Source organism: the organism of the source record quoted next, unplaced genomic scaffold (assembly GCF_019419815.1).
Source record: "Pyrus x bretschneideri cultivar Hongxiangsu unplaced genomic scaffold, Pyrus_bretschneideri_v1 Contig8, whole genome shotgun sequence".
In the NCBI taxonomy this organism is placed as follows: domain Eukaryota; kingdom Viridiplantae; phylum Streptophyta; class Magnoliopsida; order Rosales; family Rosaceae; genus Pyrus; species Pyrus x bretschneideri.
The window spans coordinates 7,594,598-7,621,731 of record NW_025999820.1 but is presented as its reverse complement, the minus strand read 5'-3'; the positions used below and the strand labels follow the sequence as shown (position 1 = coordinate 7,621,731).

At 37.0% G+C, this 27,134-nt stretch overlaps 3 protein-coding genes across 3 annotated transcripts; 1 reads left to right on the top strand and 2 right to left on the bottom strand.

Moving 5' to 3' along the window:
• Nucleotides 1-3,133: 3,133 nt before the first annotated feature.
• On the bottom strand, nt 3,134-4,991 carry LOC125473197 (AAA-ATPase At2g18193-like). Its single transcript, XM_048575679.1, has one exon. The coding sequence runs from the start codon at nt 4,751-4,753 to the stop codon at nt 3,263-3,265; it is 1,491 nt and encodes a 496-aa protein (XP_048431636.1). The 5' UTR covers nt 4,754-4,991; the 3' UTR covers nt 3,134-3,262.
• A 5,603-nt stretch (nt 4,992-10,594) lies between these two features.
• LOC125473196 (AAA-ATPase At5g17760-like) lies at nt 10,595-13,042 on the bottom strand. Its single transcript, XM_048575678.1, has 2 exons — nt 11,869-13,042; nt 10,595-11,237 (listed from the first exon to the last, which is right to left on the bottom strand). Exons 1-2 carry the CDS (start codon nt 12,853-12,855, stop codon nt 10,731-10,733), a joined length of 1,494 nt encoding a protein of 497 aa, XP_048431635.1. The 5' UTR covers nt 12,856-13,042; the 3' UTR covers nt 10,595-10,730.
• Nucleotides 13,043-15,916: 2,874 nt separating this feature from the next.
• Nucleotides 15,917-17,855, top strand: LOC125473195 (AAA-ATPase At2g18193-like). Its single transcript, XM_048575677.1, has one exon. The coding sequence runs from the start codon at nt 16,071-16,073 to the stop codon at nt 17,559-17,561; it is 1,491 nt and encodes a 496-aa protein (XP_048431634.1). The 5' UTR covers nt 15,917-16,070; the 3' UTR covers nt 17,562-17,855.
• Nucleotides 17,856-27,134: the final 9,279 nt, after the last annotated feature.

The following is a 27,134-nucleotide window of genomic DNA, read 5'->3' as shown; positions in this document are numbered from 1 at the left end:
AATTAAACTACCTCAATAATTTTTCGAGATGGAATCTAAATAATTTTTCGAGTTGGAATCTTAATAATTTTACATCTCAGATTTCAAGTGTCACGTGTCGATCTATGAGTAACTTTGCAGATTTCTTGTCGATAAGGAATCTCAATAATTTTACGTCTTGGATTTCGAGTGTCACTGTCAATCTGTGAGTAACTTTGTAAATTTCTTGTTGATAAGGAATCTCAATAATTTTACGTCTCAAGCTTCGAGTGCCACATGTCGATCTGTGAGTAACTTTGTAGATTTCTTGTCGATAAGTAATCTCAATAATTTTTCGGATATGATTTCAAGTGTCACATGCTGAGATGTAATTGGTTGTGGGAATTTTAGATAGGATTTTTATCTGCGTGACACTTCTTATCTTCAGCTTCAAATGTCCATAAATAGGGTGGATATTGGCCTATAATTCACACACCTTCAGTTTTGCCCTCTCCAATATCTCTTTCAATTCAAGTTTGCAATGAATTCCAACATATGGTATGTTTGAGTCTACATGCCTTAATAATCTTGGTGAATTTTGTCACACAGTTGTTCAGCTTTACAAAGAGGAGTACCTCAGTCAACCAAATTAAGCAAATCTAGATCGGCTCCTTCACAAAGTTGAAGATCGTGGCTTTTTGGGCATGATAGGGTCATTAGATTGCATGCATTGGCAATGGAAGAACTGTCCCACCAGATGACAAAAAGGCTTTAGCGGAAGATTGAGAAAGCCAACTATTGTGTTAGAGGCGGTTACGTCATTTGACACATGGATCTGACATACTTTCTTTGGAGTCTTAGGATCCCAAAATGATATTACAGTTCTTGGGCGTTCACCCCTCTTCAATAACCTGACAGAGGGTAAATCACCTCAACTTGACTACTACGTCAATGGACATCAATACAACATGGGGTATTACTTGGCAGATGACATATACCCAAAGTGGGCGACACTTGTCCAATCAATTGCAAACCCTGCGGATGACGCCGAAATGTGGTTTACCTTACACCAAGAGGTATATCGGAAAGATGTTGAGAGAGTTTTCGGTATTCTATAAACATGGTGGAAGATCATTAAGGAACCGGCAAGAGGATGGAGTCGAGAAAATTTGAATTCCATCATGATGTCATGCATCATATTACACAACATGATTGTGGAGGATGAGCGAGATGAGTATATTGATGGAGAGTCTGATGATGACCAAGAGGATCCAAATAGGTCAAGAAAAGCTCGTGCAAAAATATACGATGTGCCTAATTTGTCTTTGAATCCAAGAACTGGTAATATCTCTTTAAATGAGTACATGAGATGCCATAGGATGATAGGTTCGCATGTCACAAACAAGTACCTATAACAGGATCTTGTTGCACATCTTTGGGTCAAAAGAAGTATAGAATAAGTGTTTAAGTTTTATATTGTTAAATGTTTTTTTTTTTTTTAATGTTGTTTAAGTTTCATGTTGTTAAATGTTGTTTAATGTTACTTAATGTTATTTAATGTTTTTTAATATTGTTTAATGTTGCTTAATGTTACTTAATGTTATTTAATGTTGTTTAATGCTTAGGTAGTTATAGGAAAAAAAAAAGAATTAAATTTTTTTTTAAAAAAAAAATTTGTGAAAAAAAATATATATTGTAAAAAATCAAATTTAACGGCTAGCTGACGTCAGCAATTAGCCATTGGGATTCAAAATGTTGGACCGCCTATGGCTGGTTGGCTGGTTGGTTTGGGTGAGTCGGTTGACCCAATTCTCCAATTGTGGCCCGATGGGACCCATGAGCATTTGGGCCTAGCTTTCAATTGGAGACGGTTTTCATGTCATTTTGGGCTATTTTCGGCCCTATGACCTTCTGACTTGATCGGTTGGAGATGATCTTAGAAGTTTGATTTGGTACTCTCTAAATTTTGATGCACCTGTCAGGCTGTCACCTTCATCTTGGAATTTTTTTTATTGTAACGGAAATACGAGTGGTATACAACTTCCTTTTATGTAAGTAATGGGAAATTTTATTTTTTAAGTTATTAACACTTTAACGCACATATCCTACCATTTATATAATGACATGTAGTGTACCATCCTATGTTCGAATCACACTAAAAAAATCTCTCCTTCACCTCATTTTAGCTGTGAACCCAAGCAAGAATAGTTATGATCATTAATATTAGCATTTCTTATATGAATGAAGACCAGTTAGGTATGAATTGAAAATTAGGGTATATGTACAAGGAAACGATAACAATGCGTTGTTTTTCTCCCTCTATCATGTTTGTAGTTTCAATTTGATTTATTCAATATAATTGCTTCCGATTAGTCCATAAGCGTTTGAAAATTAAAAAATGGTGCCAAGACCGCCTAGTCCATCCATATCCGGTTAGGCATCCATCTAGATTGCAACTCTCACTTAGATATAAAATAGATAACTTTTACTTTCCATTATGTTCTAATACCTTATACATTGTATGTCATTCTACTTTTCAATTTATAGATCACAGTGCAATTAGGAAGTATAAGCAGACACTTATTTATACGATATCTATTAAATTTACTTAAATCTGCCTAGACCCCGTCTAACCGTCTAAGCATTAGATCTCAATCTACTGTTCGACTAGCACGTAATATCTTTTAAAACCTTATGAAAGATAAGTGTGTGGTTGGTTTCTTAAGTACAATTGAGATGTAAAATGGAAGGGCCCATAGCCGTGATTAACGTGTGTGGTTAATGCGAGGTCGTCAGAGTCAACATGGGTGAGGCCCAAAATGTAAACAGGATAGGGATGATAAGAAAGCCGAAATCCCCAATAGCCTATTTACTATCAAAGATCTTTGAGGCTTACGTGAGCCGAATAAAATAGTGACGAACTCACAGTTTATGATATCTGAACTTGACATCTAATTTATAAATGAAGAGAAATATTACTCAACAATACTAAGTAGATTGAGGCTTATTTTATTTTTCTTTTGTTTGAGAGGATAATAATAAAAAAAAAAAATATGACGTGGAGAAGTAAATACTCTTTATCACTCGAGCTGTTGGAAGCCCACAAGTGTCTTGTTTCTTAATGGAAAATCAAAATGCGAATGAAATTATTCATGTGTCTAGTTTAGAAAACCAGTTCAATAATTTGAATCTCTAAAAATTCTCATAAGAAGACAGATTCATTGTCCGGCATAAGTCATTCATTTGGCCAAAGAGGGCAGAACAAAACCTAACATATTCTGTATCATTCAAGTAAAGCAAGCCATTACATCATATTCAAAGTTTTCGAATGCAGCGAGCCCTTGCCGTCGTCGTTAACATTGTCCTCATCATCCGTTTTCTGCATTGCTGCTTCCTGATCTTTAATTTGGTTACTCTCTTCCTCCTTTTTTCGCTGCCTCTCGGCCTTCTTACATTTGAGGAAATCAACAAGTCCTTCGAGCACCACATCAGCGTCATCGCTCTTCATGAGCTCCTCAGCAACCTCTGCAGGGGTCACCTCCGCGCTCTCTATCAACCCTTCAATTTCCCCACAAAGCCAATGATGGTTTTCGTCACCAATGCCAAGGTAGTTCGAGGCCAAGACCTTGAATCCACTTGCAGTGCAATACGACAAGTGAATGTGCACGTCCATTCGTCCTGGACGCAACAATGCAGGGTCTAACCGATCCTTGTGGTTGGTAGTGAACACGATAATTCTCTCGTCACCACAGCTCGACCACAAACCATCAATAAAGTTCAATAGGCCCGAAAGCGTCAATTTGGTTTGAGATGATTGTTGCTGCTCTTCCGATTCACGATTTTCGACATCAATGCTGCAATCAATGTCCTCAATTACTAAAATCGAACGATTTGTAGTAGACAACAATACCCTCTTCAATTCCGAGTCTCCGTAAATACTAGAAAGCTCCAAATCATATATGTGGAAATGAAGATAATTTGCCATGGCCGCGATCAAGCTAGATTTTCCAGTGCCGGGAGGACCGTACAGCAAGTAGCCTCTTTTCCAAGCCTTCCCCACCTTCTTATAGAACTCCCTCCGTCTCACAAACCTGTCCAAATCATTTTTCATCATCGTTTTAAGCTCGGGGTCCATCGCCATTGTTTCAAACGTAGACGGGTGCTCCAGACTTATCGAACCCCAATCATGATTGTCATCATCATCGTAGTTCGGATATGAATTTCGTGTATAAATTTTCACAACTCTGTCTTGTTCTTTAATTGCATTGGCTTGATCAAGCACGTAAGGCAAGTAGGAGAGGACAACTTTATCCTTGTGCCTCTTGTGGAATATTAGCTCGAATTGACGCTTTTGATCATGACCAGGATTATTATCGGATTCAATGCAGACGTAACGCCATTTTAGGACAATGTTATCGAAGGTATCGATGACTTCTTGGCCTTTTTCGATGGCGAGGCTGATGGTTTTCTGTCGTGGTGTTTTGCTGACCCGAAGACGTTCGTTTAAGGGACTGATCTTGGTTTGAAGGTAGACGTCCGCGGCCTCATAGATTTGGTTTCTTGTCATGCCGGCGTTCTCGTCAATGACCAGAGTTAGGTCATGGGCAGCCGAGAGAGGGGTGAATAGATGGAGAAGGACCGATTCTATGTACGCCCTGACCCTGTTGGGTACAAGGTTCATGAGTTCATTGGCCGCGGTGCGGACCAACATCATGAATGCAGCGAAGGAGGCATAGGCTGAGAACAAGGAGGACGCGTTTGTTGGCATTTCTTTGAGATTGAGAGATGTAAACATTTTGTTTCTCCAAGATGTGCAGAAAATGAAGTAATGAGGCGTTTTAATTTGTAGTGAGAAGTATGAGAGACAAAACTAAATTTTGTGAAGCAAATATGGAAAAAAGTCTGCACCTTTTTTTGCTTAGTTTCGAAGCAATTTCTCCCGTCTGATTATTTAGACGCGGCTAAGTTCTCTAGTTGCTTAGTCTAGAAGCAATTTCTCTCTTCTGATTACTTTCTCCTCCTTAATTTGCCGTAATATTGTTTATAGCCTATACTTGGTCAAACAAGGTATGGGTGTGACTCGTGTGATGTAGTATTTCTGTTGTGGCCTAGATTTTAGAGAGAGAGGAAGGAGAAGGCTCGTGTGATGTAGTATTTTGGTTGCGGTCTCAAGTGAATAAGCAAATGCTTTAACCAATTGAACTACAACTTACTTACAATCTCTATTTAGGGTTACACAATCATACTATACTAAAATTAATTATAATATTTTTCAATTATTATGTAATTAATCAAAACTAAGGAATAATTTCAAATAATTATAACCTAATTAGTAATTATATTCCTTTTTCCATTTGGTTCAACGACCCTTGAGAATTCAATCAATAATGTTCTCTTTGAAGCTTGCATTTTGTTTCTTTAACATTCAAATCTGGTTTTATTAGAATGTTAAGAAAAAAAATACAAGCTTCAAAGAGAACACTATTCATTTAAATATGACAGGTCCTCAAATCAAAAGAACTCGAAAGCAAAAACTAAGGTCAACTTGACCAATCTATGAATATGATAAATAGTCACTAGATATCTACCTATGGTAATGACCATAACGTAAATGTTTTTGTTGAACTCAATGGCTCATTATGTGACTTGGCACAATCCCGTATCCTAGAGTAGAATATTGTTGTTTTTAACCAAAAATAAAAAATTTAAAGTTTAAAAACACACAAGTTTTTTTTTTAATTTTTCTCTTATACGTCCACAAGTTTTTGTTTTTAACCATCATATTAAATTAAACATGAGTGTGTAAAAGGAAGAAACTGACATATGGTAATCATTTCCTTATAAAAAGAAAAAGAGTTGAACCCTCTCAAGACTAGTCGAGAAATGCTCCAAGTCCTACTGCTCTCAAGTGGTCATTTAGTATTACAATATAGTAATATTTATTTTTTTATTTTAAGTGAGAGAACTTAATGCGAATCTCGTGAATAACGAATTCGAATTTATTTCCTCACTCGAGTGGGTTAAATTTCATAAAGCCCAAAAAAGAGAGCTTGTGCACGTCGGTTTGGCACGTAAGGTTAATTTGTTTCTCTTGTTTCATAGAAATTGTGAATTATGGTTAGGAAAGTCTAGATATATAGCTAGATTGAGCACGTCGATGGAGATGCTCTTGGTTGATAATTGCAATATTCTTTATAAGATGATAAATTATTTAAATAATAGAACTTAACTATCATAAACCAACTACTCTAAGGGCTGGTTTGGTATTGCTGTGCTTTGAAAAAAAAGCTACTTCTGTTGTGCTGTGTAAATAAGCAGCTGTGAAATAAAGCAGCAGAGTGTTTGGTAAATTTTTTTGTAAAAGTGCTTTTGAAAAAAAAAAACAGTATTATAGTGTTTGGTAAACTTTATGTAAAACAGATGTGAAAAAAAAGCCGGTTTTTCAAAGCTGGGTTTTGCAGCTTCTTGTTTTTAACTTTTTTTCACCCAAAACTGTGAAAAAAAGCTAAAGCTGAATGTTTACCAAACACAAAAACAACTCCCAGCTTTTTTTTATACTAACTTTTTTTATAATCACCTCAGTACCAAACCAGGCCTTAAGTCATTAACACATAATATAATAGACTACCTTTATATGGGACCAAAAACACTAACAAGAAGAGATGGAGCTTCAAATTTATCTCAAAAGATGCACGCCAGACAGCACAGGTGCCGAAAGTTATAAGCATACAGCACAGCACAGGTGCCCAAAGTTATCAGCAGACAGCACAGGTGCCCAAAGTTATCAGCAGACAGCACAGGTGCCCAAAGTTATCCGCAGACAGCACAGGTGCCCAAAGTTATCAGCAGACAGCACAGGTGCCCAAAGTTATGGAGTGATTGAACAAAGTCCTATCAAAGTTGTGGTCTTTTCGGTGCTTCATGAGTTGGCCATTGTTGGTAATTGTTGACGAATACATTGGTTTTCTGGGCTACTGTTGTTACAGATATTTAAGGACACGAATTATCATGTGGAAAGTGTGCACATTTTGTTATGTTAATGCCTTTTCTTTGGGTTTCTGTATAATGACGTGCCTCTGTTTTTGTCAACCGGGACTGTTAGTTTGAGTTCACTTTTACTGCAGAAATTGCAGATTCAAGTTGACTGCAAGTCCCCTGAGGTAAGAATTTGTTTTCTTGTTTGAGCTAGTTAAATTGTACTTACCTAACTATTGAAAGTTTCATGTTTCTTTGTGATATTAATTTCAATCTTTATTTATGAATGTAGCTGTTGGAATGCAGGATCCTCTCACAACCTCCCCCTGAAATGAAAGTGAGTGGTGAACTCTTGTTAGCTCAAGGTGCCTTAGGATATCTCTAATGGGAGTTCCTATTTAGAGCACTTCCACCGAGGTGCAAATGTGTTAGCACCCGGTCAAAAAACCAAGTTGGGGTCAATCCATTCACTCCAGCCCACAAACTTGCCTGGCACCCAGCCCAAGCTAGGCAACAGACCAACCCATTTTTGACAGACCTAGACACCGGCCCATTTGGCTAGCTCGTGCAGTTCACTCACCAGTGGGTGTAAGTAGGGGACATGGGTGCAGGCGGCGGGGCCTGCTGTCCAATCACAGATCAACGGTCCACGTTTTTTCCCCAAAAATAAAAATAAAAAATAAAAATAAAAATAAAAAAAAAAGGCCCAACAATCATAATTATGATCGTTGGCCACGTGGCAGCTCCTTGGCTCTTGGATTTGAATATTTTTCAAATCCAATGGTCCAGATTAATTAACTACATTAAAATTTCTTAAAAATTATGAAAAAATACAGAAAAATTATTAAAAAAATACATAAAATTAATTTTTTTTTCTATAAATACCTAACCCTCATCTTCCACCTTACACCACATTTCAATATTTTCTACACTTTCTACACTTTCTACATTTAAATATTTTCTACACTTTGAGAGAAAAAAAATGTTTACGTGGAAGCTCATTGAAGATGTTATATTGTGTGAATGTTGGGTTCACACAACTCATGACCCGATTACGGGTAATGAGATGAATAAGCGAGAAATGTGGAGTAAAATTACGAAAGCGTTTTGCGATGTACATGGAAAAGACGCTAGAAGTAGTCAAGGTCTTCAAGGTCGTTGGAAAAAACTCAACGCATCCTTTACTTGTTGGAAAAACGCCATCTCTCATGCTTTCGGTAATCTACGTAGTGGAACAAGTTTAGCGGATCAGGTGACAATATTTTTATTTATTTATATGTATTCCACCCGCATCAATATTTTAGTTTATTTATTTGACTCCTTTTCTGTCGCCATAAGCTCTTTGCCTCGCACTTGGATAGTTTTTCCAAGTCCAGTGCATGCAGTCGATGCTTCCAATCATGCCAGGGAAGCCTTGCATCTAACCCTTCCTCAGAAGCCTTCGCATGTCCCTTGGCGTGGGTGTCTGGAGGTACTCATTGGTATACAGGGCTTCAATTGCAGAGCAAAACCGCATTAGGGACTTCAAAACAGTTGTTTTTCCCATCCTCGCGATCTCATCCACTTGATTTGCAGATGCTCCATATGCAAGCATTCGCAAGGCAGTCGTAATTTTTTGCTCTGGAAAAAGACCTAGAACACGAAAAGCATCATCTTTTTGCACAAAATATGGATCATGGTTGCAAATAGCATTCATGATTTTGTTGAACAAATTTCGTTGCATTATAAAACGACATCTAAAAACATGATCAGGTAATACGCTATTGCGAATAAAATAATCTTCCAAGAGATCTTTACCTCATCTTTCCCTTTTTCTATTGAAGTTTGCGGCACGTCTGGATTTGGCTATCTGAGCCACAACTTCCATGACACGGCAGGAATGTGAGACCATCTGCCTTCTATGGTCATCATTCGAGTCCTCCTCCATTGCGAAAGCCTCATCTCCACCTCCACCTTCCTCGAGATTGATCAATTCTTCTTGTTGTGCCAACAATCTTTTTTGTTGCTCCACAAATTGTTTATGCACTCTTCTTGAAGAAGACATTGTAAAAAAAAAAAACTCAAGATTTGAAAACCATGAAGAAGGATTTTGAGTTAAAAAGAAGGATTGTATTTGGTGTGAGGATGGATGTAGAGATGTAGGGTTCATATGGATAAAAAAAAAGGATGAGGTTTTGGACAATGCCACGTGGCACTACGTGATTGGTTAAAAATCTTATCGAAATCTTCTAAATTATTCCAAACAGGAAGTGACACGGGTGCGTCGGGATTAGTTGAAAATCTTATTAGAAATCTATCCACAAAATAGTACGTTCGAATAATGACATGTGGCGTAATAAGATTGGTTGAAAATCTTATCGTAATCTTGGCTAAATTATTGTAAACAGATAGTGTCACGTGGCGCATCGAGATTGGTTGCAAATCTTAGCGGAAATCTATTGACCAAATAGTACGTTCGGATAATGACACGTGACGTTACGAGATTGATTAAAAATCTTATCCGAAATTAAAACTATTTTATTTATTTATTCTTTTATAAAAAATTTTAAAAAATTTTAAATGGGACGGGTGCCAGCGCATTTTGTAGGGGTGGATATTGTTTGTGCCAGCGCATTTTTTTAGGGGTGGAGATGCTTTGGCTTACTACTGTTCACTGGGGTCTATTACTGTTCACTTAAGTGGATAAATACGCTGGGTGCTGACACAAAGTCTTTAGAGGTGGAATTGCTCTTAGGGACTCCTACCACCATCTTTGAGTACTCATTTAAGGACTTACATGGAATCTTTGTGTCCCTAAAAGAATATTGCCTTCAATGGGAGAGTCCTTATAATAGAATCCCTAAATTTGAGTTTTTTACAATATTATGTGATAATTTGATTAGGTGCACATTTTTTGTTTATGTTAACATTAAGTTTTCGTAAAATATTTTTGTGAACATTTTAACCAAAAAAAAAAAATTCAAATTCTTATTCATAGCTCATCTTGGAAAATGATGCAAGTCTAGGGGTAAGGACAAAGAGGAATGCATTTTTCTTCCGGCTTACTAAATTCCTGTGTTTTAGTCTGCTATGCGATGGAGGTTTATCTAGTTCTGATTAATTTTTAGGTATACTCTCTGTCCAGTGTTTGTTTTCCTTGTCCTCTAATTTTATAAGATAATGGTATGTAGGATGCTAGAAGATCGTTGATGAAGTATTTATACTGACACATCAAATACAAGAACTAATTGAGACCGTCCGCAAGAAAGGATACACTTTCACCTTCCTGCTATCCCTAACAAAGTTTATTTTTGTCATCCATGCCGAGGTAGCAGTGTACCCTAGATCTTCCGAAAATTCCAGATATACGGAGAAATAGCTTAATCTCGTTGGGATATCCAAAATACAGGAAAAGAACCCTTCTTCTCCACCTAGAGTGGCAGATTCTGTATCGTGGCGATCTGGCAACTTAATATGTAGAGTGGATGCAAACATACTAACCTTTTTTAAGATTGTTCTGTTTTGGACTTCTTCAGAGAAGTAGAAAGTTATTCTTGAAAGCAACAGAGTTTAGTTTTTGAACTTATTCCCGGCGGCAGCCTACAAGTACTCCACTCGTAGGCTAATGCCCGTTTTTTCATGATTACAGCTATTGTTTTAGCATAAAGCATAACAACAGAGCTAAAGAAAATATTTTTCGACTAATATTTGAATGAACGTACTCATTTATTTTGCAGTAGTAGTGATACCAAGCCCCAACATCAAGCATCGGTTTGTAATAGGATTAGAGATAATCTAAATCTAAACAGATGATTGGTTTAACCCAAAATGGGTTTTCTAGCGGACAAACGTTTGCTGCTTCTTTTCATGGCGGTTCTTCTGTTATTCCTCAGAGATTTCTTCGGTTGGTTCCCAGTTTTCTGCCTTTTTGCTGCAGTCTTCTTCTCAGCCTCCGCCTCACATTCATCACCTTCCAATTTCTTCCTCTTTAGAAGCTTAACAAGCCCTTCGAGTGCAGTATCAACATCTTCACTCTTCATCAGCTCTTCCGCAACGTGCGCTGGAGTCACCTCCGTTTCCTTGAGTAAGTCTTGGATTTCTCCGTAGAGGTGATGGTGGTTATGGGTGCCCAAGTAGTTCGAGGCCAAGAGTTTGAATCCGTGGTATGTGCAGTAGGACATGTGAATGTGCATGTCCATGCGCCCCGGCCGCAGAAGGGCGGGGTCTAGCCTGTCCTTGTGGTTAGTGGTAAAGATTATGATCCTCTCATCCCCACAGCTAGACCATAAGCCATCTATGAAGTTTAGTAGTCCAGATAGTGTTAACTGCAGGAAGCCATAGACGTTAGAGTTAAAATTCTTTTGTACTGAGAACATTTTCCAGGGTTAATTAAAGCTGGAGAAAAAAGGGGTTTTTTATAGGGTTTTTTTTTTATTTTGGGGACAACTAGTGGATTAAATTGATAGTTGCTAGAAGGAGGGGGATCAGTGGGAATCGAACCTGCACTAGGGTGCATAGACATGATTACTTTCCGCCACTTTAGTACAACGCCATACTAGAATCTAACCATCTGATGCTCTAATACATCCACCGGTGCAGTGTAAAATTTTCGGAGTAAAAACAAGCGATTTTCTTTCTAAACCATTGGGAAAACAACAATCTTGAAGGGAAATAGAAAGAAAGCGACTTCCTACCAAACTCTGAGGGTGCTAGTGCTTCCCCCTTCGAATAAAAAAACAAAACAGCAGTGCAGAAAGACAGTGAGGTGGGGTTGGTTATTTGTGAAAGTATCTATCTTTAAGGTTTTGTGAAATGCTTAGTGCTGCTGAGCTAGTTGTAAGATGCTAATACAACCAATCGGATACTAATATAACCCTTAATTAAGATCCGCCAAATCACAAAGATCAGTTCAAAGCATTAAACTCAACAAATTTATATAAGGAAAAGATGACAAACCTGTACATCATGTTGCTTTTTTCCGTCTGTATGTCGACGATCGGGCAGATCAACGGTACAGTCAATGTCCTCGATCACAAGAATCGACCTGTTCGCTGTGCCCAGCAGCAGTTTTCTCAGGTCCGAGTCACGAAGAACGTTAGCCAGCTGCAGGTCATAGACATCAAACTTGAGATAATTAGCCATGGCTGCTACCAAGCTCGATTTTCCAGTGCCCGGAGGACCATACAACAAATACCCTCGTTTCCACGCCCTTCCTACTTTCTTGTAGAACTCCTTCCTCTTCACAAACCTGTTAAGATCATCAATAATCGCATTTTTGAGCTCTTGGTCCATGGCCAGAGTCTCGAACGTTGCAGGGTGTTCGAGATTGATGGACTCCCATTTGATGCCATTGTAAGGATAGTTGGAATTCAATGTATACATCTTCAATACCCTTTCTTCATCTTTCATTGCGTCGGCCCTTTCAAGAATATAAGGCAAATAACATCCCAAAATTTTTTCTTTGTGCATCATGTGGAATGTTAGCTCAAAGTAGCGCTTTTCGGACCTCGGAGGAGGACATGGATCATTAGGGTTGTTCTGTTTGGAATCTGTACAAAGAAACCTCCATTTGAGCTCAATCCCTTCATAGAAATCGACCAACTTCTCGCCTTTCTCGAGTCGGATTGTCAAGCTCTTCCCCTTGGGGCTCTTGCTAACTCTGATCCTCTCAGTGTTGGAGCTGATTTTCGTGCACAAATAAACCTCCGCAGCTTCGTAGACTTGGTTGCGCGACATTCCGCTCGATTCCTCTATGACTAGGGTGAGTTTAGGAGAATGAGTCTTGAAGATGTATCTGATGGTAGATAAAAGGTAGCCCCTAACTGGTTGAGGAATGAGCTCGTTCGCCATGGACCGGAAGAGCATGATTGACGCTGCCATGGAGGCGTAGGCAGAGAACAACGACGACGGAGAAGGCATTTCTCTGGAGGACAACAAATTCATGGTTACAAGCTTGTGTTTTCTCTCAAGTTTTTGTGTAGAGGAGAGGTGTGTGAATAATGACTATATAATATAACAAAAGTTTCTTCTTTGTTTGGAATTTTGGGTAGTCAATAAAAATGTACATTTGTGGATGTGTGCGTGTGCGTGAGTGGATTCCAAAACAGAGATAGACCCCAGCATCCCATCATCCCATGTTTCTTCTTTCTTTCTTTCCATCCCATTCTAATTTAATATCTGCCTTTTTACGTCTCGTTTCAGTTTCTTCACTAGTTCAATTATTGTATTCAAACACTAGAAAAGGTAAAGCTAAGGTCAGTTTCCGAAAAGCTTCGAGCGCAAGTAATTGATGTAAAGTTCTTCCATACAACGTATATACACAAAGTTCCTCTCATCAAAATTAATTGCATGATAGGTCCACGTCTAAAAACCATTTCACTACACTCTTTTCACAAGAAAAGTAAGTAGGAATGAAAGAAATTGGCGAGCCAAAGATTTGCTTCTACTTTTATCTTTTGGTGTTATGAATTATTACGGCAAAAGTTTTTGACGCTCTTGAGTATCTTATGTTAAACAAATTAATGTTTAAAAACAACCGATTCATGATATAAAATATTTTGGAGCACCGTAGAAAATTTCATCATTATGGTGGGGAAAAAATTTGAGTTTGCAATCTTTGAGGGTTACGTGCTTGAATTTTGAGGTATAGGATATATGAGGATGTCATGCATATCTTCCTAAAGTCACCCATCCACTCTAGAGAAGAGTTTTTCTATAAAGAATCAAACTATATATCACTAAAATTATTACCATTAAACTGGGCCTGCAAAGATTGTCCTATGAAGGCCACGCTTTCTGATCGGAAACAATTTAGGCATTACATGTTAAACCAAAGTTACTTAATACCGGCACAAATCATTCCAAGAGAGGGCTCGAAATGATATTCTCAAAGATATAAAACTTGATTTAACGGTCTTCAATTATTCAGTTTAAACCAATAGATTAAATTTAATGCTCAAATATTTGTCGAACACAACGTATCACTGAATACTTAAAAAAAATATTAAAAATCCTACAACACACAAGTGAACAACAAAAGGTTAATGTTCTCTTTCTAAATGCATCATTTGAACAAATTGGGTTTTGCTTGGACTTTTTCTTACTTTTAACTTTATTAGCTTGGAGTGGTCTCTTTTTTTTTAGTGTCGTCATCCACAAAACCACAAACAACACAAACCACTTATCAAGACTATAACATGCATATTATATTGCTTAAAACTTGACTTATGGGGCACATCTTGCTACTTTCGGCGTGGAAGAGAGAAGTTCCTGATAAAGTTTACCAAGTAGAGAGTAATCTAAGTCAGTCGAGCACTTTCTTTATTCACATCATTCCATTCCCAACAGGATCTTTACCAGATATTTTTGGTGAGAGTATCAAAGATTCGTGAATTATGTTCATTTATCATACATCATGTAGTTAATTTTTATCAAGTACTGTTTATATTTATTTTTAAATTAAAAACATTTAAAATGATTTCTGACCATACAATATACGATGAATGAATAAGATTCACGGATCTTCGGAATCCTCACAAAGAGGATCCAACAAGGATCTGGACTCATTCCATTCACATTTCAACCATGAAACATATCAGGCTCAAATATTCTACCCATGATTCATACACATTACTATATACAGGGAGTAAATAATCACACGCTCTTTTAGCCTCACACGAATAGAAAAAATAAACATGATTAAACATGGGCGTGTATAAAAAAAATAGTATGTTTGTGTTTATCGTTTCTTTAATGGGTTAGGATTCTGAGATACATATTTTTGGCACATATTTTTTTATGAAGTTTGCTTCATAATGCATTTCAATGATCTAACGGTCTATCTCTCAAAGATCATATTTGTCTACCAAAAATACCCGAATTTGAAGATATATGACTGTTGGACAAAATTTAGTGTTTCTTTGTAGAACTGTATTTTTCCATTTTCTTTTACTACAAAGGAATGTCTCAATAGAGCTAGATTTGTCTAATTTTTTTACAAGAATGACCTGTGAATGAATTGAAATATAGACGGTTTGGATCCTTGAAAAAAATTATGGAATGAGAGCCACAAAAGCGTGTGTCAAAATATATGTCAAAAGCATGTGTCATATATCATACCCCTTCTTTAACATCTAAACTACATGTTAATAAAATTCTCTTTGTCAACCAAAACTTCATAAAATTACCATTTTAGCCTACCTGTTAATAGAACTCTCTTTATCAACCAAAATTTTATTCTAAATTATATGTTAATAGAATTTTCTTTGTCAATCAAAACTTCATGAAGTTACCATTCTAAACCTCTCATCAAAATTGAACAAAAACAAAAAGCATGGGCAATTTTGTGATTACATACAACACAAATTTTTTGCTTTTTTTATTCATACAAACCTCACATCACAGCCATTTAAACATACTACATCCATTTAAAAATTAAATAAAAAAATTGCGAAGGTTTTCTTTAACGCCAGGTCTCCCACATCAACCCCTCCCGTTCTTCCACGCACATTTTTTTTTTCATTTAAAAAAAAAAGTGTTCGTTATTTTAAAAAAAAGATGCCATTCAGTTTAAGAGTAAGAGATTTTAGGTTCGAATCTCTTAGATTGCGAATTTTGATATTAAATTAGGTTGTCTATTGTGTGGCTTAATCAAAATCTCCATCCCCTGATGAAATTATAGTTTCACCATAAAATCAATTAACAATATAGGAAGTAGCCCAAGACCATATAAGCACATAGCAAACCTTGTTGCCCACCTATGTGGGACAACTCTCAACACACTCCCGCATCTGTGGCGGATTTTCAAGCATGCAAGTGGACAACCCGCTCTGATACCATGATGAAATTAAGATTCCACTATAAAATCAATTAGCAATATAAGGAGTAGCCTAAAACTATATAAGCACGTAGCAAATCTTGTCTATCACCAATGTGTAACAACTCTCAACATCCCAGTATAAAAATCTCGATGTACTAAAAAAATGATATAATATTTTTATAACAGATAATTGACTAGTATATATATAAACCGCGTCTGAATAATCAGAACAGACTAAGCAAGTAGAAAACCGTGTCTAAATTGCTTCGAAACTAAGCAAAAAAATTGAAGTTAAAACGCCTCATTACTTCATATTTCTGCACATCTTGAAAAAAACACAATGTTTTCATTTCTCAATCTCAAAGAAATGCCAACAAACGCGTCCTCCTTGTTCTCAGCCTATGCCTCCTTCGCTGCATTCATGATGTTGGTCCGCACAGCGGCCAACGAACTCATGAACCTTGTACCCGACAGGGTCCGGGCGTACATAGAATCTGTCCTTCTTCGTCTATTCACCCCTCTCTCGGCTTCCCATGACCTAACTCTCGTCATTGACGAGAACGCTGGCATGACAAGAAACGAAGTCTATGAGGCCGCGGATGTCTACCTCCAAACCAAGATCAGTCCCTCAAACGAACGTCTTCGGGTCAGCAAAACACCTCGACAGAAAATCATCAGCCTTGCCATCGAAAAAGGCCAAGAAGTCATCGATACCTTCGATAACATTGTTCTAAAATGGCGTTACGTCTGCATTGAATCCAACAATAACTTTGGTGGTGATCAAAAGCGTCAGTTCGAGCTAATATTCCACAAGAGGCACAAGGACAAAGTCGTCCTATCCTACTTGCCTTACATGCTTGATCGAGCCAATGCAATTAAAGAACAAGACAAAGTTGTGAAAATTTATACACGAAATTCATATTCGCACTACAATGATGATGACAATGGGGACTGGGGTTCGATAAGTCTGGAGCACCCGGCTACGTTTGAAACAATGGCGATGGACCCCGAGCTTAAGACAATGATTAAAAATGATTTGGACAGGTTTGTGAGGCGGAGGGAGTTCTATAAGAAGGTGGGGAAGGCTTGGAAAAGAGGCTACTTATTGTACGGTCCTCCCGGCACCGGAAAATCTAGCTTGATCGCGGCCATGGCAAATTATCTCCATTTTAACATATATGATTTGGAGCTTTCTAGCATTTACAGCGACTCGGAATTGAAGAGGATATTGTTGTCTACTACAAACCGTTCGATTTTGACAATTGAGGACATTGATTCCAGCATTGATGTCGAAAATCGTGAATCGGAGGAGCAGCAGCAAGCTTCTAAAACCAAATTGACGCTTTCGGGCCTATTGAACTTTATTGATGGTTTGTGGTCGAGCTGCGGTGACGAGAGAATTATTGTGTTCACTACCAACCACAAGGATCGGTTAGACCCTGCATTGTTGCGTCCCGGACGAATGGATGTGCACATTCACTTGTCTTACTGCACGGCAAGTGGATTCAAGGTCTTGGCCTCGAACTACCTTGGCATTAGTGACGACAACCCTCGTAGGCTTTGTGGGGAAATTGAAGGGTTGATAGAGAGCGCGGAGGTGACCCCTGCAGAGGTTGCTGAGGAGCTCATGAAGAGCGATGACGTTGATGTGGTGCTCGAAGGACTTGTCGGTTTCCTCAGATGTAAGAAGGCCGAGAGGCAGCGGAAAAAGGAGGAAGAAAGTAACCAAATTAAAGATCAGGAAACAGCAATGCAGAAAACGGATGGTGATGACAATGCTGACGACGACGGCAGGGACTCGTTGGATTCGAAAACTCTGAATCTGATGTAATGGCTTGCGTAACTTGAACGACACAGACCATGTTAGGGTCTATTTTGCCGTCTTTGGTCAAAAGAATGACTTGTGCCAGTCAAAGAATTCGGTCTTTTTTGTCGTATCAGAGAAAGTTCCGTTCGATACGTAAACAGCCAATGAGTTTCCTCCAAGTAGTTGAGTTTCCTTTGATGAGATGGTCCACTGTATACTGAATGACCAAGCATTTATAAATGGAATATATACCCGTGTATATCACATTATTTGAGTCAGTCCCTTTTATAGAAATCGGATTTGATATCAATTATTATAGACCATTAGATTTTTATTCAACGATTATAAATATAAATTTTTTTTGAAGTTATAATAATCATCCAACGATTCACGATGATTGATCAGGATGATCTTCTCCATTGGCGAGAGGATCCAAATCCGCAGAAATAGACCTACTTCTCGCCTTTCTCTGGTCGGATTGTCAAGTTCTTTTCCTTGGGGCTCTTGCCAACTCTAATACTCGCAGCGTTGGAGCTGATTTTCGTGCAGAAATAATTCTCTGCAGCTTCGTAGACAAGGTTGCGCAAAATGCGCGCATGTACCCTTGTGGTATAGTAAAATCTTTAGTTAATGGGATATACGAGGTTTTTATTAAAAAAAAGTGAGTAATTTATGTACACCCTATACAAACTTTGTTAATTTTGTCCCTCAGTTTTCCTTTTATTTGTTTAGTCTAATAACTAGATTAAATAAATATAAAAGTAGATATCAAAACCCCCCATATAAAGTTATGAACTCCAACAAAGTTTACAATCACAGAGAAAGACAAAAAAAACACACATAATATGGGTAGCTCATCCAATCATGGTTTGATATCATGCTTGCTAGCTCATCCAATCATGGTAAGACATCATGCTTATTTGTCCCTTATCACAATACAAACATAAACTAAAATAAAGCCTCATATGAGCTTATATATTTAGTTTACAAGAACTCTGTGTTGGAAGCGAGACCACAAAGAAATTAATTAATTGTTCCAAAAATAAAAAATTAATTAAGGGTTTAATTTCCAACTAATACAATTAAATAAAACTAACATTCATCACTAATTAATCATCTACCGTCCTGTTAATATCTTCATCATTATCTGCTTTCTTGCCCTTAATCTCATTCTTAGCTTCCTGAGAAAGTTCCTTTCGATGTAAAAAGCCAATGAGCTTCCTCCAAATTGAGTTTTATCTGATGATATGGTCCACTGTATATGGAATGACAAAGCATAAATGGACCATATACAGGTTTACATCACACAATTTGAACTCAATTCCTTCATAGAAATCGACCAATTTATCGCCTTTCTCAGGTTCTTTTCCTTGGGGCTCTTGCTAACACTGATACTCTCTGTGTTGGAGCTGATTTTCATGCACAAATTAATCTCCTTATGATAATACAAACATAAACTAAAATAAAGCCTCATATGAGCTTATATATTTAGTTTACAAGAACTCAACAGTGTGGTGGAAGTGACACCACACAGAAATTAATTAAGGGTTAGATTTCCAACTAATACAATTAAATAATTCTAACATTCATCATTAATTAATCGTCTACTTTCTTGTTAATATCGTCATCATTATCTGCTTTCTTGCCCTTAATCTCACTCTTAGCTTCTTGAGAAACCCTACTTTCCTTTTCCTTATCCTCTAGTTCTTGTTTCCTCTTTAGCCTCAGCAACTTCCTATTTTCCATTTTCTTCACCTTGAAAATTTCAATCAGGCCTTGCAGTGCAACGTCAAGCTCGTCGCTCTTGATCAGCTGCTCAGGCATTTCCGCCAGAGTTACTTAAAGAGCTTCAATTTGTTCCTCAATCTCACTAAACAAAATGTGCTCCTTAATTCCAAGGTAATTGGAAACTAGAAGCCTAAAACCAAATGGGGTAACAATAGGACATGTCAACATGAACGTCCATGCGACCAGGGCGCACCACTGCAAGGTTGAGCTTGTATTTTTGATTGGTTGTGAACACGATAATTCTCTCGTCGCCGCAATTGGACTAAAGGTCATTGATGAAATTGAGCAATCTTGACAGTGTCACCTATTGCATACATGACTAAAATTAGCTTGGAAAAGAATATGAATTTATGACAAACATGACAATATCGACAATTTTTATCACGTTTTGTATAGAGCTGAAATTTACTCGCGTTTTAATTGGCTCTAGCTACTTTGCCAAAGATGTGATCAACAATGTTGATAAAAATGTGACGCAATTATGATGTTTTTATTTATACTTATTTAGTTGTCTTCCACAACTTGTAATATCAGTGATAAAGTCTTGAAGAATCAAACTATATTACAAAAAAAACTTTATTATTATTATCAACATTTTTTTAGTCAAATTTTTTGTAATATAGTTTGATTCTATTAACTTTTTTTTTTTTTGGATCAAGCAATATTATCTACACGAAGAGGAGGGGGGGTGGTGGGCTAAGCCTCACAATGGGCAAGTTATAATAATGTGGTTCAAATTCGCCTTTGGCGGGAATCGAACATAAGACCTCTCACTTACAAATAAAGTGGAATACCACTAGACCATACTATTAAGTGACAAAACTTTATTATTTATAATGCAATAAAAATATAAATCAAAACGAGGCTTTAAGGCCATCTCCAACCGAGGGCTGGCTAGAGGGCTCGTTTTAGCCCTCTGGCCCTCCAAGATATTAATATTTTAATAAACAATACAGGCCTATATTTGCCTCCATCTCCAACGAAGGGCCAAAGGGCTCGTTTTAGCCGTGTCACAAAAAACCGTCTCCAACTGAGGACCTAAGGCCAAACATAATTTATTATTTAAATTTAAAAACTACAACAACTTAAATTTAAAAACAACAACAACAACTTAAATTTAAAAACTACAACTAAATTTTAAAAACGACAAATTAAATTTAAAAACTACAAATGAATTTGAAAACAACATTAACTTAAATTTAAAAACTACAACAACTTAAATTTAATATCCATAATCAACGTCATCTTCATCATCCGCCATTGTAGGAGTATAGTCAGAGGTAAACAACTGTCGTCGGCTCATAATTTCTTCTTTTTTTTTCCTATCAAAATAGGCCTTATTCATTGGAGTGTAATTCGAAGTGTTCCTTTCCATATTCTTATCATCCATCTCTTCTTGTATTTGTTTGGCCCATTCTTCATGCCTATACTTCATTTCTTGTATTTGAAAGAGGAAAGAAAATATGAGAATTGAAATTGACACACACCGACCTGGAAAGTCCACTTAGACATAGAATCGAGATGTGCTGGTCGACACCTGGAAGATGAAAAAGCCATAAAATGTGATAGTGTATAATGTGAATAAATTTGAACCCAAAAGTGTCTAAATACTAGAGTGCGCTATGAGTGGGAGCGAACCCATTTCACACGCGATGTCAGAGCATAAGTAAAGTACAGTATTGTGGATAAGAATCAAACCCTTAAAAGTAGCCACCAATACTAAGATTAGCCATATATCTTCGTTGATACGAACTCAGTAGTTAAAACCTGAAGGGGTACAAAACAGAAAGTGTGAGTAAGCAGTAAAACCAAACTATTACCTTTTTAATAGTAATAACTCCTCACAATAAATCCCTTATTGTTTTCTATAGGACAGTACTACACGAATATATATATATATATATATAGATCCACTCATGCTCAAAATGGTCAAAACCACGGGTATGCCATGTCCATCAACTCTACCATGCATTAACAAGTAGGCCAAATGAACTTGATCAATATAAATGATATATCAGTCATAATCATCTAATGTGACCCGTACGACTGTACTCATATCTCATCAATCAATGCTAGCATATAAGTCAGGAGTCACCTATAGTGACCTGTACGACTTATCCATATCTCACCAATCACCCCTGCACACGAGTCGGAACCACCTCTAGTGGTCTGTACGACAGGACTGGGTGTAAATAAGTATGCTCAAGTGCTACGATCACGTGAAGACTGTGCGAATAATCACGGGTCACTTACGAATCGGAACCACCTATAGTGGTCTGTACGACAAGACTGTACACCTACCTTAAGTCTAAGGTGAGCGTAAGGTGCGGGAGATGAACATCATGTGAAAGATTGTGCCCTGTCCATGGGCGAGAGCATTAACACCGGAGTGCAGGTATCCATATCTCACCAATCATCTTAATATAACATGTACAACTCATGGGCAACCAGTACAATAGTGTCGGAGTTGCCTAACACATAACTGTAGTCATGCTATAACTATATCGATTCAACTTATACCATAAACTCACTTGAACTTACCTGGGTGTCCTGCGTTCACCTTTGCACTTCAAAGCATTCACAATAATTATGTGTAGGTAATATACATATGGATATACCATGATGCAATCTAATACTCAACCATGTCATAGCATTTCCAATTACATACAATACGGTGTAAAAAGTACAATCAATAACACCCTACTCCCAATCTACTTGTTTTCAGAGATAATTATCCGTGACAAGCCCAATTAACATTAGTTTAACTAACTAATTCACAAAACTAAAACTTGTCTTGACCAATTTCCTTAGCATTACTCAATTTCCCAAATAAGGCTTTTGGGAAATTAAAGATGCAGCCATAATATATTTTAGACTATGTCGAATGTCTTGAATTTAGTTTTGATATTTGAATGACGTAGGATATTTTTAGACTATGTCGAATGTCTTTAAATATTACGTATTATAATGTATCCAAATTTGGTGACGATCCAACGGTCGGATCGTTGATTCACATTTTTATCAAGTAACGTATCATAACGAATTTAGGTTCCAACGATCAACCTACGTCATTCAAATATCAAAACTAAATTCAAGACATTTGACATAATCTAAAAATAACATTGGTGGCCCACTGGCCACGCGCCGCCGTGGGTGGCGGTTAGCCGCTCCGACTCGCCGAAAAATCCTACTAATTCCAAAAATTCTCAAACTTCATAGAAATGAAGATCTCAATGAGTAGAGCAACTTTTATACCTGCCATAAAGTCCAAAAGTGGATAGAAGATGGTCAATTTTGCCCACAAAGCCGGCGGTGACTAAAACTTCCCTCCGTCAATTTGTTGTCTACGGTGGACCAACGGGGTCAATGTTGGTTGGGATTTTCTTCTGGGATGATGGGCTACAAAGCCCAAGTGGTGGCATCGGCCATCGCTTTGCCGTTTTGCCGAAAAATCAAAAAGGGTGGGCGGGGCACCGTGAGAACCGTTAACTTTCGTGGTCTCAAACCGCCACATACAAAGGTTAATCAAGGTGCTTCTTGGGTGGATTTTGGAGAGGGGAATGAGAGCTTCAAGTTGGAGGTGGTGGCGTCGAAAAACTTCACCGGAGTTGACCGGAATCGGCCTTGGAAAATGGGTGGTCACACAAGGTTGGGCAAGGGTGCACGGGAAGCTTTCCCTTTTTTTTTTTTTTTTTTTTGTTTTTTTCCTGATTGGGTCTCACCCTCTCCCTCTAATTCTAATTGGTTCCTTGACCTTATACTTGATTGGTCCTTCATATTTGTGCCTAAAATCTGATTGGCCACTTTCCCACAAGGTGGGAATTCAAATAATTTATAACTAAACTTTAAATAACCATTTTCAAACGTCCGTAATTATACCGTTATAATCCGGACTCGCAAACGGCTTTCGCCTATGCGTTCACACCAATGAATACTACGAGAATATGTTACAAGAATAAGTTATACGTCTCTCTAGACGATGGTCAACGTAAGTCAAAATCTTTGCCTCTAGGGCATTTTCGTAAATTCACGCTTTTAAAATAAAATAAAAACGTAAAATTTGGAACGGGTTGTCACAGAAATGGTGTAGGAATGGTGAAAATTTTGTGAGAAATGGTTTAGGTATTTATAGAAAAAAAATAGAATGTTTTTTTAAAAGGCCCAAAAAACCTTAAAAAAAAAAAAATTGAATCCAACGGTAATTGTCGCCAACTAGCAACGGCTAGCTAACGTATAACCGACAGGAATTCTTATTTTTCTGGCCAGCCCCAGGCTGGCTGGTTGGCTGCATGTAGCCAGCCCTCCAACTCTTTCAGATTCCGTGGGGCCCTCTCAAATTCCACGAGCCATCTGGCCTAATCTTCGGTTGGAGACGGTTTTTGGGCTATTTTCAGCCTTCTGGCCCTCTGGACCCTTCGGTTGGAGATGACCTAAGTGATATACTAGTGTGAGAACCCTAAAATTAATGTAAAATATGCAGGGCAGAGCCACCAAAAGACTAGGGTAGTCTCAGGCCCATCCTGATTTCTATGAAAGGTGTATGAAATCAACCAGCGGCCCCAAATTTTTATTTGCGGAGGTGTGAACCTCATGGAAGAAGATGAAGCAAACCATGTCGTTAGGCTGTTTTGGTTTTGAATTTGTTTAACTATTTAATGAAATGATGAGTTTGGTAGGGGAATTTTTAATAGGGACGTGCAATTTAAATGGGAAAAGCAACCCCACTACTGGTTCGATTCTATCAGCTAATGGTAACATACACCCTATAATTTTCTAAAGCAACCCACCTTCTTCTTTATTTGCAGACATCTTCCCCTTATCCTTCTTTTTCAACTTCTTCGTATTTTCTTTAGCCTTCCGCAGTCTACCTCTTACTTGGTTGTCTAGGTTTGTACATATTTTTCTTCTTAGTAATGAATTTAATAGAAGTCTTTCAATTTTGTGAAGATTACACAAATTGCATATATTAACATGTTATGAATTCAACTTTTACATACACGTGTGTGTATTTATATATTTGTAAAAGACTCTTTCTCATTCAGAATTCTCACTCCGCTGCTGAAAATATGAATGATAAATTCCATTTGTGATTGAAGTGTTTTGTGTGAGACAATCAGTATATGGTGGGCCATCACATCAAATGAAACTCAGCTTGGAGGAAACGCAATGGTTTTTAATGCTTGGAAAGGAACTTTCTTGGAAGCTACCGGAAAGTCTTTGTCTTTGGCTCTTTTAAGGGAACTTCCTCTGAAGCCGCCGGAAAGTCTCTGTCTTTGGATCTTTTTTACATTGGTCTACAAATCCAATCTAATTAGATGCTGTCTGCAAGTACACAGGGCATGTGACAAAAAATGCCTAATTCTTGTTTTTCATCAGACCATTCATACTTCAGCAATGACAAATATCAAGCTCAAATATTTTACTCATGATTCATATACATTAGTATATAGGGAGCTATTATCACAGGCTCTCACACTAACAGAAATAATATACATATGATCAAACCTGGATGTGTATAAGAAAAAAATAAAGTATTTTGTGTTTATTATATATTTAATGGGTTGGAATCCAGAGATATACATTTTTGGCACATATTTTTATGAGACATGATCTAACCTAGGTCTGGCAAACGGATCGTGTCTGTCGTGTTCGTGTCGTTTTCGTGTAACACCTGTTATCTTAACGGGTCGTGTCGTGTCACACCCGTTATCTTAACGGGTCCTTAATAGGTTGGGTCACTTTACCCAACGGGTAAAGTGACCCGACCCGTTATGACCCGTTAAGAAATTTTTTTTTTTTTTTTAAATTTGCACATATCACACATTACCATATAAATATTACTTCAAAACATTAAAACATTTGTCGTTTAAGTACTATATCTTCATTCGAAAATAAGAGCCTAATAAAAAAATAATACATACACTACTAATCTATTACAAATATTAAATGTGCCAGGATATGCAAAATGAAAGAGTTTTTGTTTTCAAGATTGTAAGTCATTCTCAAAAGTTTACACCTCTATCTACAAAATCTTCAATTTACATCGATCATCATGAAATTGTATTAAAACTTGGGCTTTATCTATTGCCTTGAAGAGTTATGTTGAAGATGTTTTCAGTAAGGTTTTCCACGTCAGAACTTTCTTCCGCATAAACTAAGTATAGAAAAACCAAACATTAAAAATCATTCAAATTATGAGAAGTTTACCAAAATAATTATGAAAAGAAATAAAATAATAATACTATACCATATAAAAATATATTAAAATAACCGTTAAATCGTGATTTTTCGTATATAACCGTCGAAAAGCTTTATTCCATTCCTTGATCTCTGAATGTTTGTTGATGTGATCTCCAAGCATATACAAACAAGTTTGACGGTTTGGATCGTTGAAATTAGTTTTGGAGAATTCGTATCCCAACAAAATGATAGATTGACTAACACTTAGAGTTTATTTATACTTTCATTAAGTACAACATAAGATTTTGTGGTATCCACTTGTGTAAATATTTTAAATTGAAGATTGAATTCATTCATTGTATTCATATAGGGTCAAGGAGTGTACCTATAAAAAATCATCAAAATCGGAGTTAAAATAACCGTTAAATCGTGATTTTTCGTTTATATCCATCGAAAAGCTTTGTCCCATTACTTGATCTTTGAATGTTTGTGTTTTTGTGATTTTTTGTTGATGTGATCTCCAAGCATATACAAACAAGTTTGACGGTTTGGATCGTTAAAATTAGTTTTGGAGAATTCGTATCCCAACAAAATGATAGATTAACTAACACTTAGAGTTTATTTATACTTTCATTAAGTACAACATGAGATTTTGTGGTATCCACTTGTGTAAAAATTTTAAATTGAAGATCGAATTCATTCATTGTATTCATATAGGGTCAAGGAGTGTACTTGTAAAAAATCATCAAAATCAGAGTTAAAATAACCGTTAAATCGTGATTTTTCGTTTATAACCGTCGAAAAGCTTTTTTCCGTTACTTGATCTCTGAATGTTTGTTTTTTGTGATTTTTTGTTAATGTGATCTCCAAGCATATACAAACAAGTTTGACAGTTTGGATTGTTGAAATTAGTTTTGGAGAATTCGTATCCCAACAAAACGATAGATTGACTAACACTTAGAGTTTATTTATACTTTCATTAAGTATAACATAAAATTTTGTGGTATCCACTTGTGTAAATATTTTAAATTGAAGATCGAATTCATTCATTGTATTCATATAGGGTCAAGGAGTGTAGCTGTAAAAAATCATCAAAATCAGAGTTAAAATAACTGTTAAATCGTGATTTTTTGTTTATAACCGTCGAAAAGCTTTGTCCCGTTACTTGATCTCTGAATGTTTTTTTTTTGTGATTTTTTGTTGATGTGATCTCCAAGCATATACAAACAAGTTTGACGGTTTGGATCGTTGAAATTAGTTTTGGAGAATTCTTATTGAAGGAAGATTTGTGAAAAACATGTTCATTTAAGCAACATCAATAGCATGCAATTAACAATTAAAGGCGGAATCATGCTTGTATGCACTTAAAAACAAAACATTTACCCATGAAATTCAAAGCCTAGTAGATAGGTGAACCAAGACTCAACTCAAAACAAAGTGAGTTGAGAAATCAATACTTTTGTAGATTCCTCTTTGCATAAGCAAAGGCTAATCACCCAAAGAGAGGGCCTTCATTCCTTGCATCTTAGATCCATGGATTTGGATGGATGAAAAGGTTTCTCCAAGTTCCCAAAATTGAGAACCTCTAATTATTCATCACCAAGGCATAATGAAGAAGAAATGAGTGAC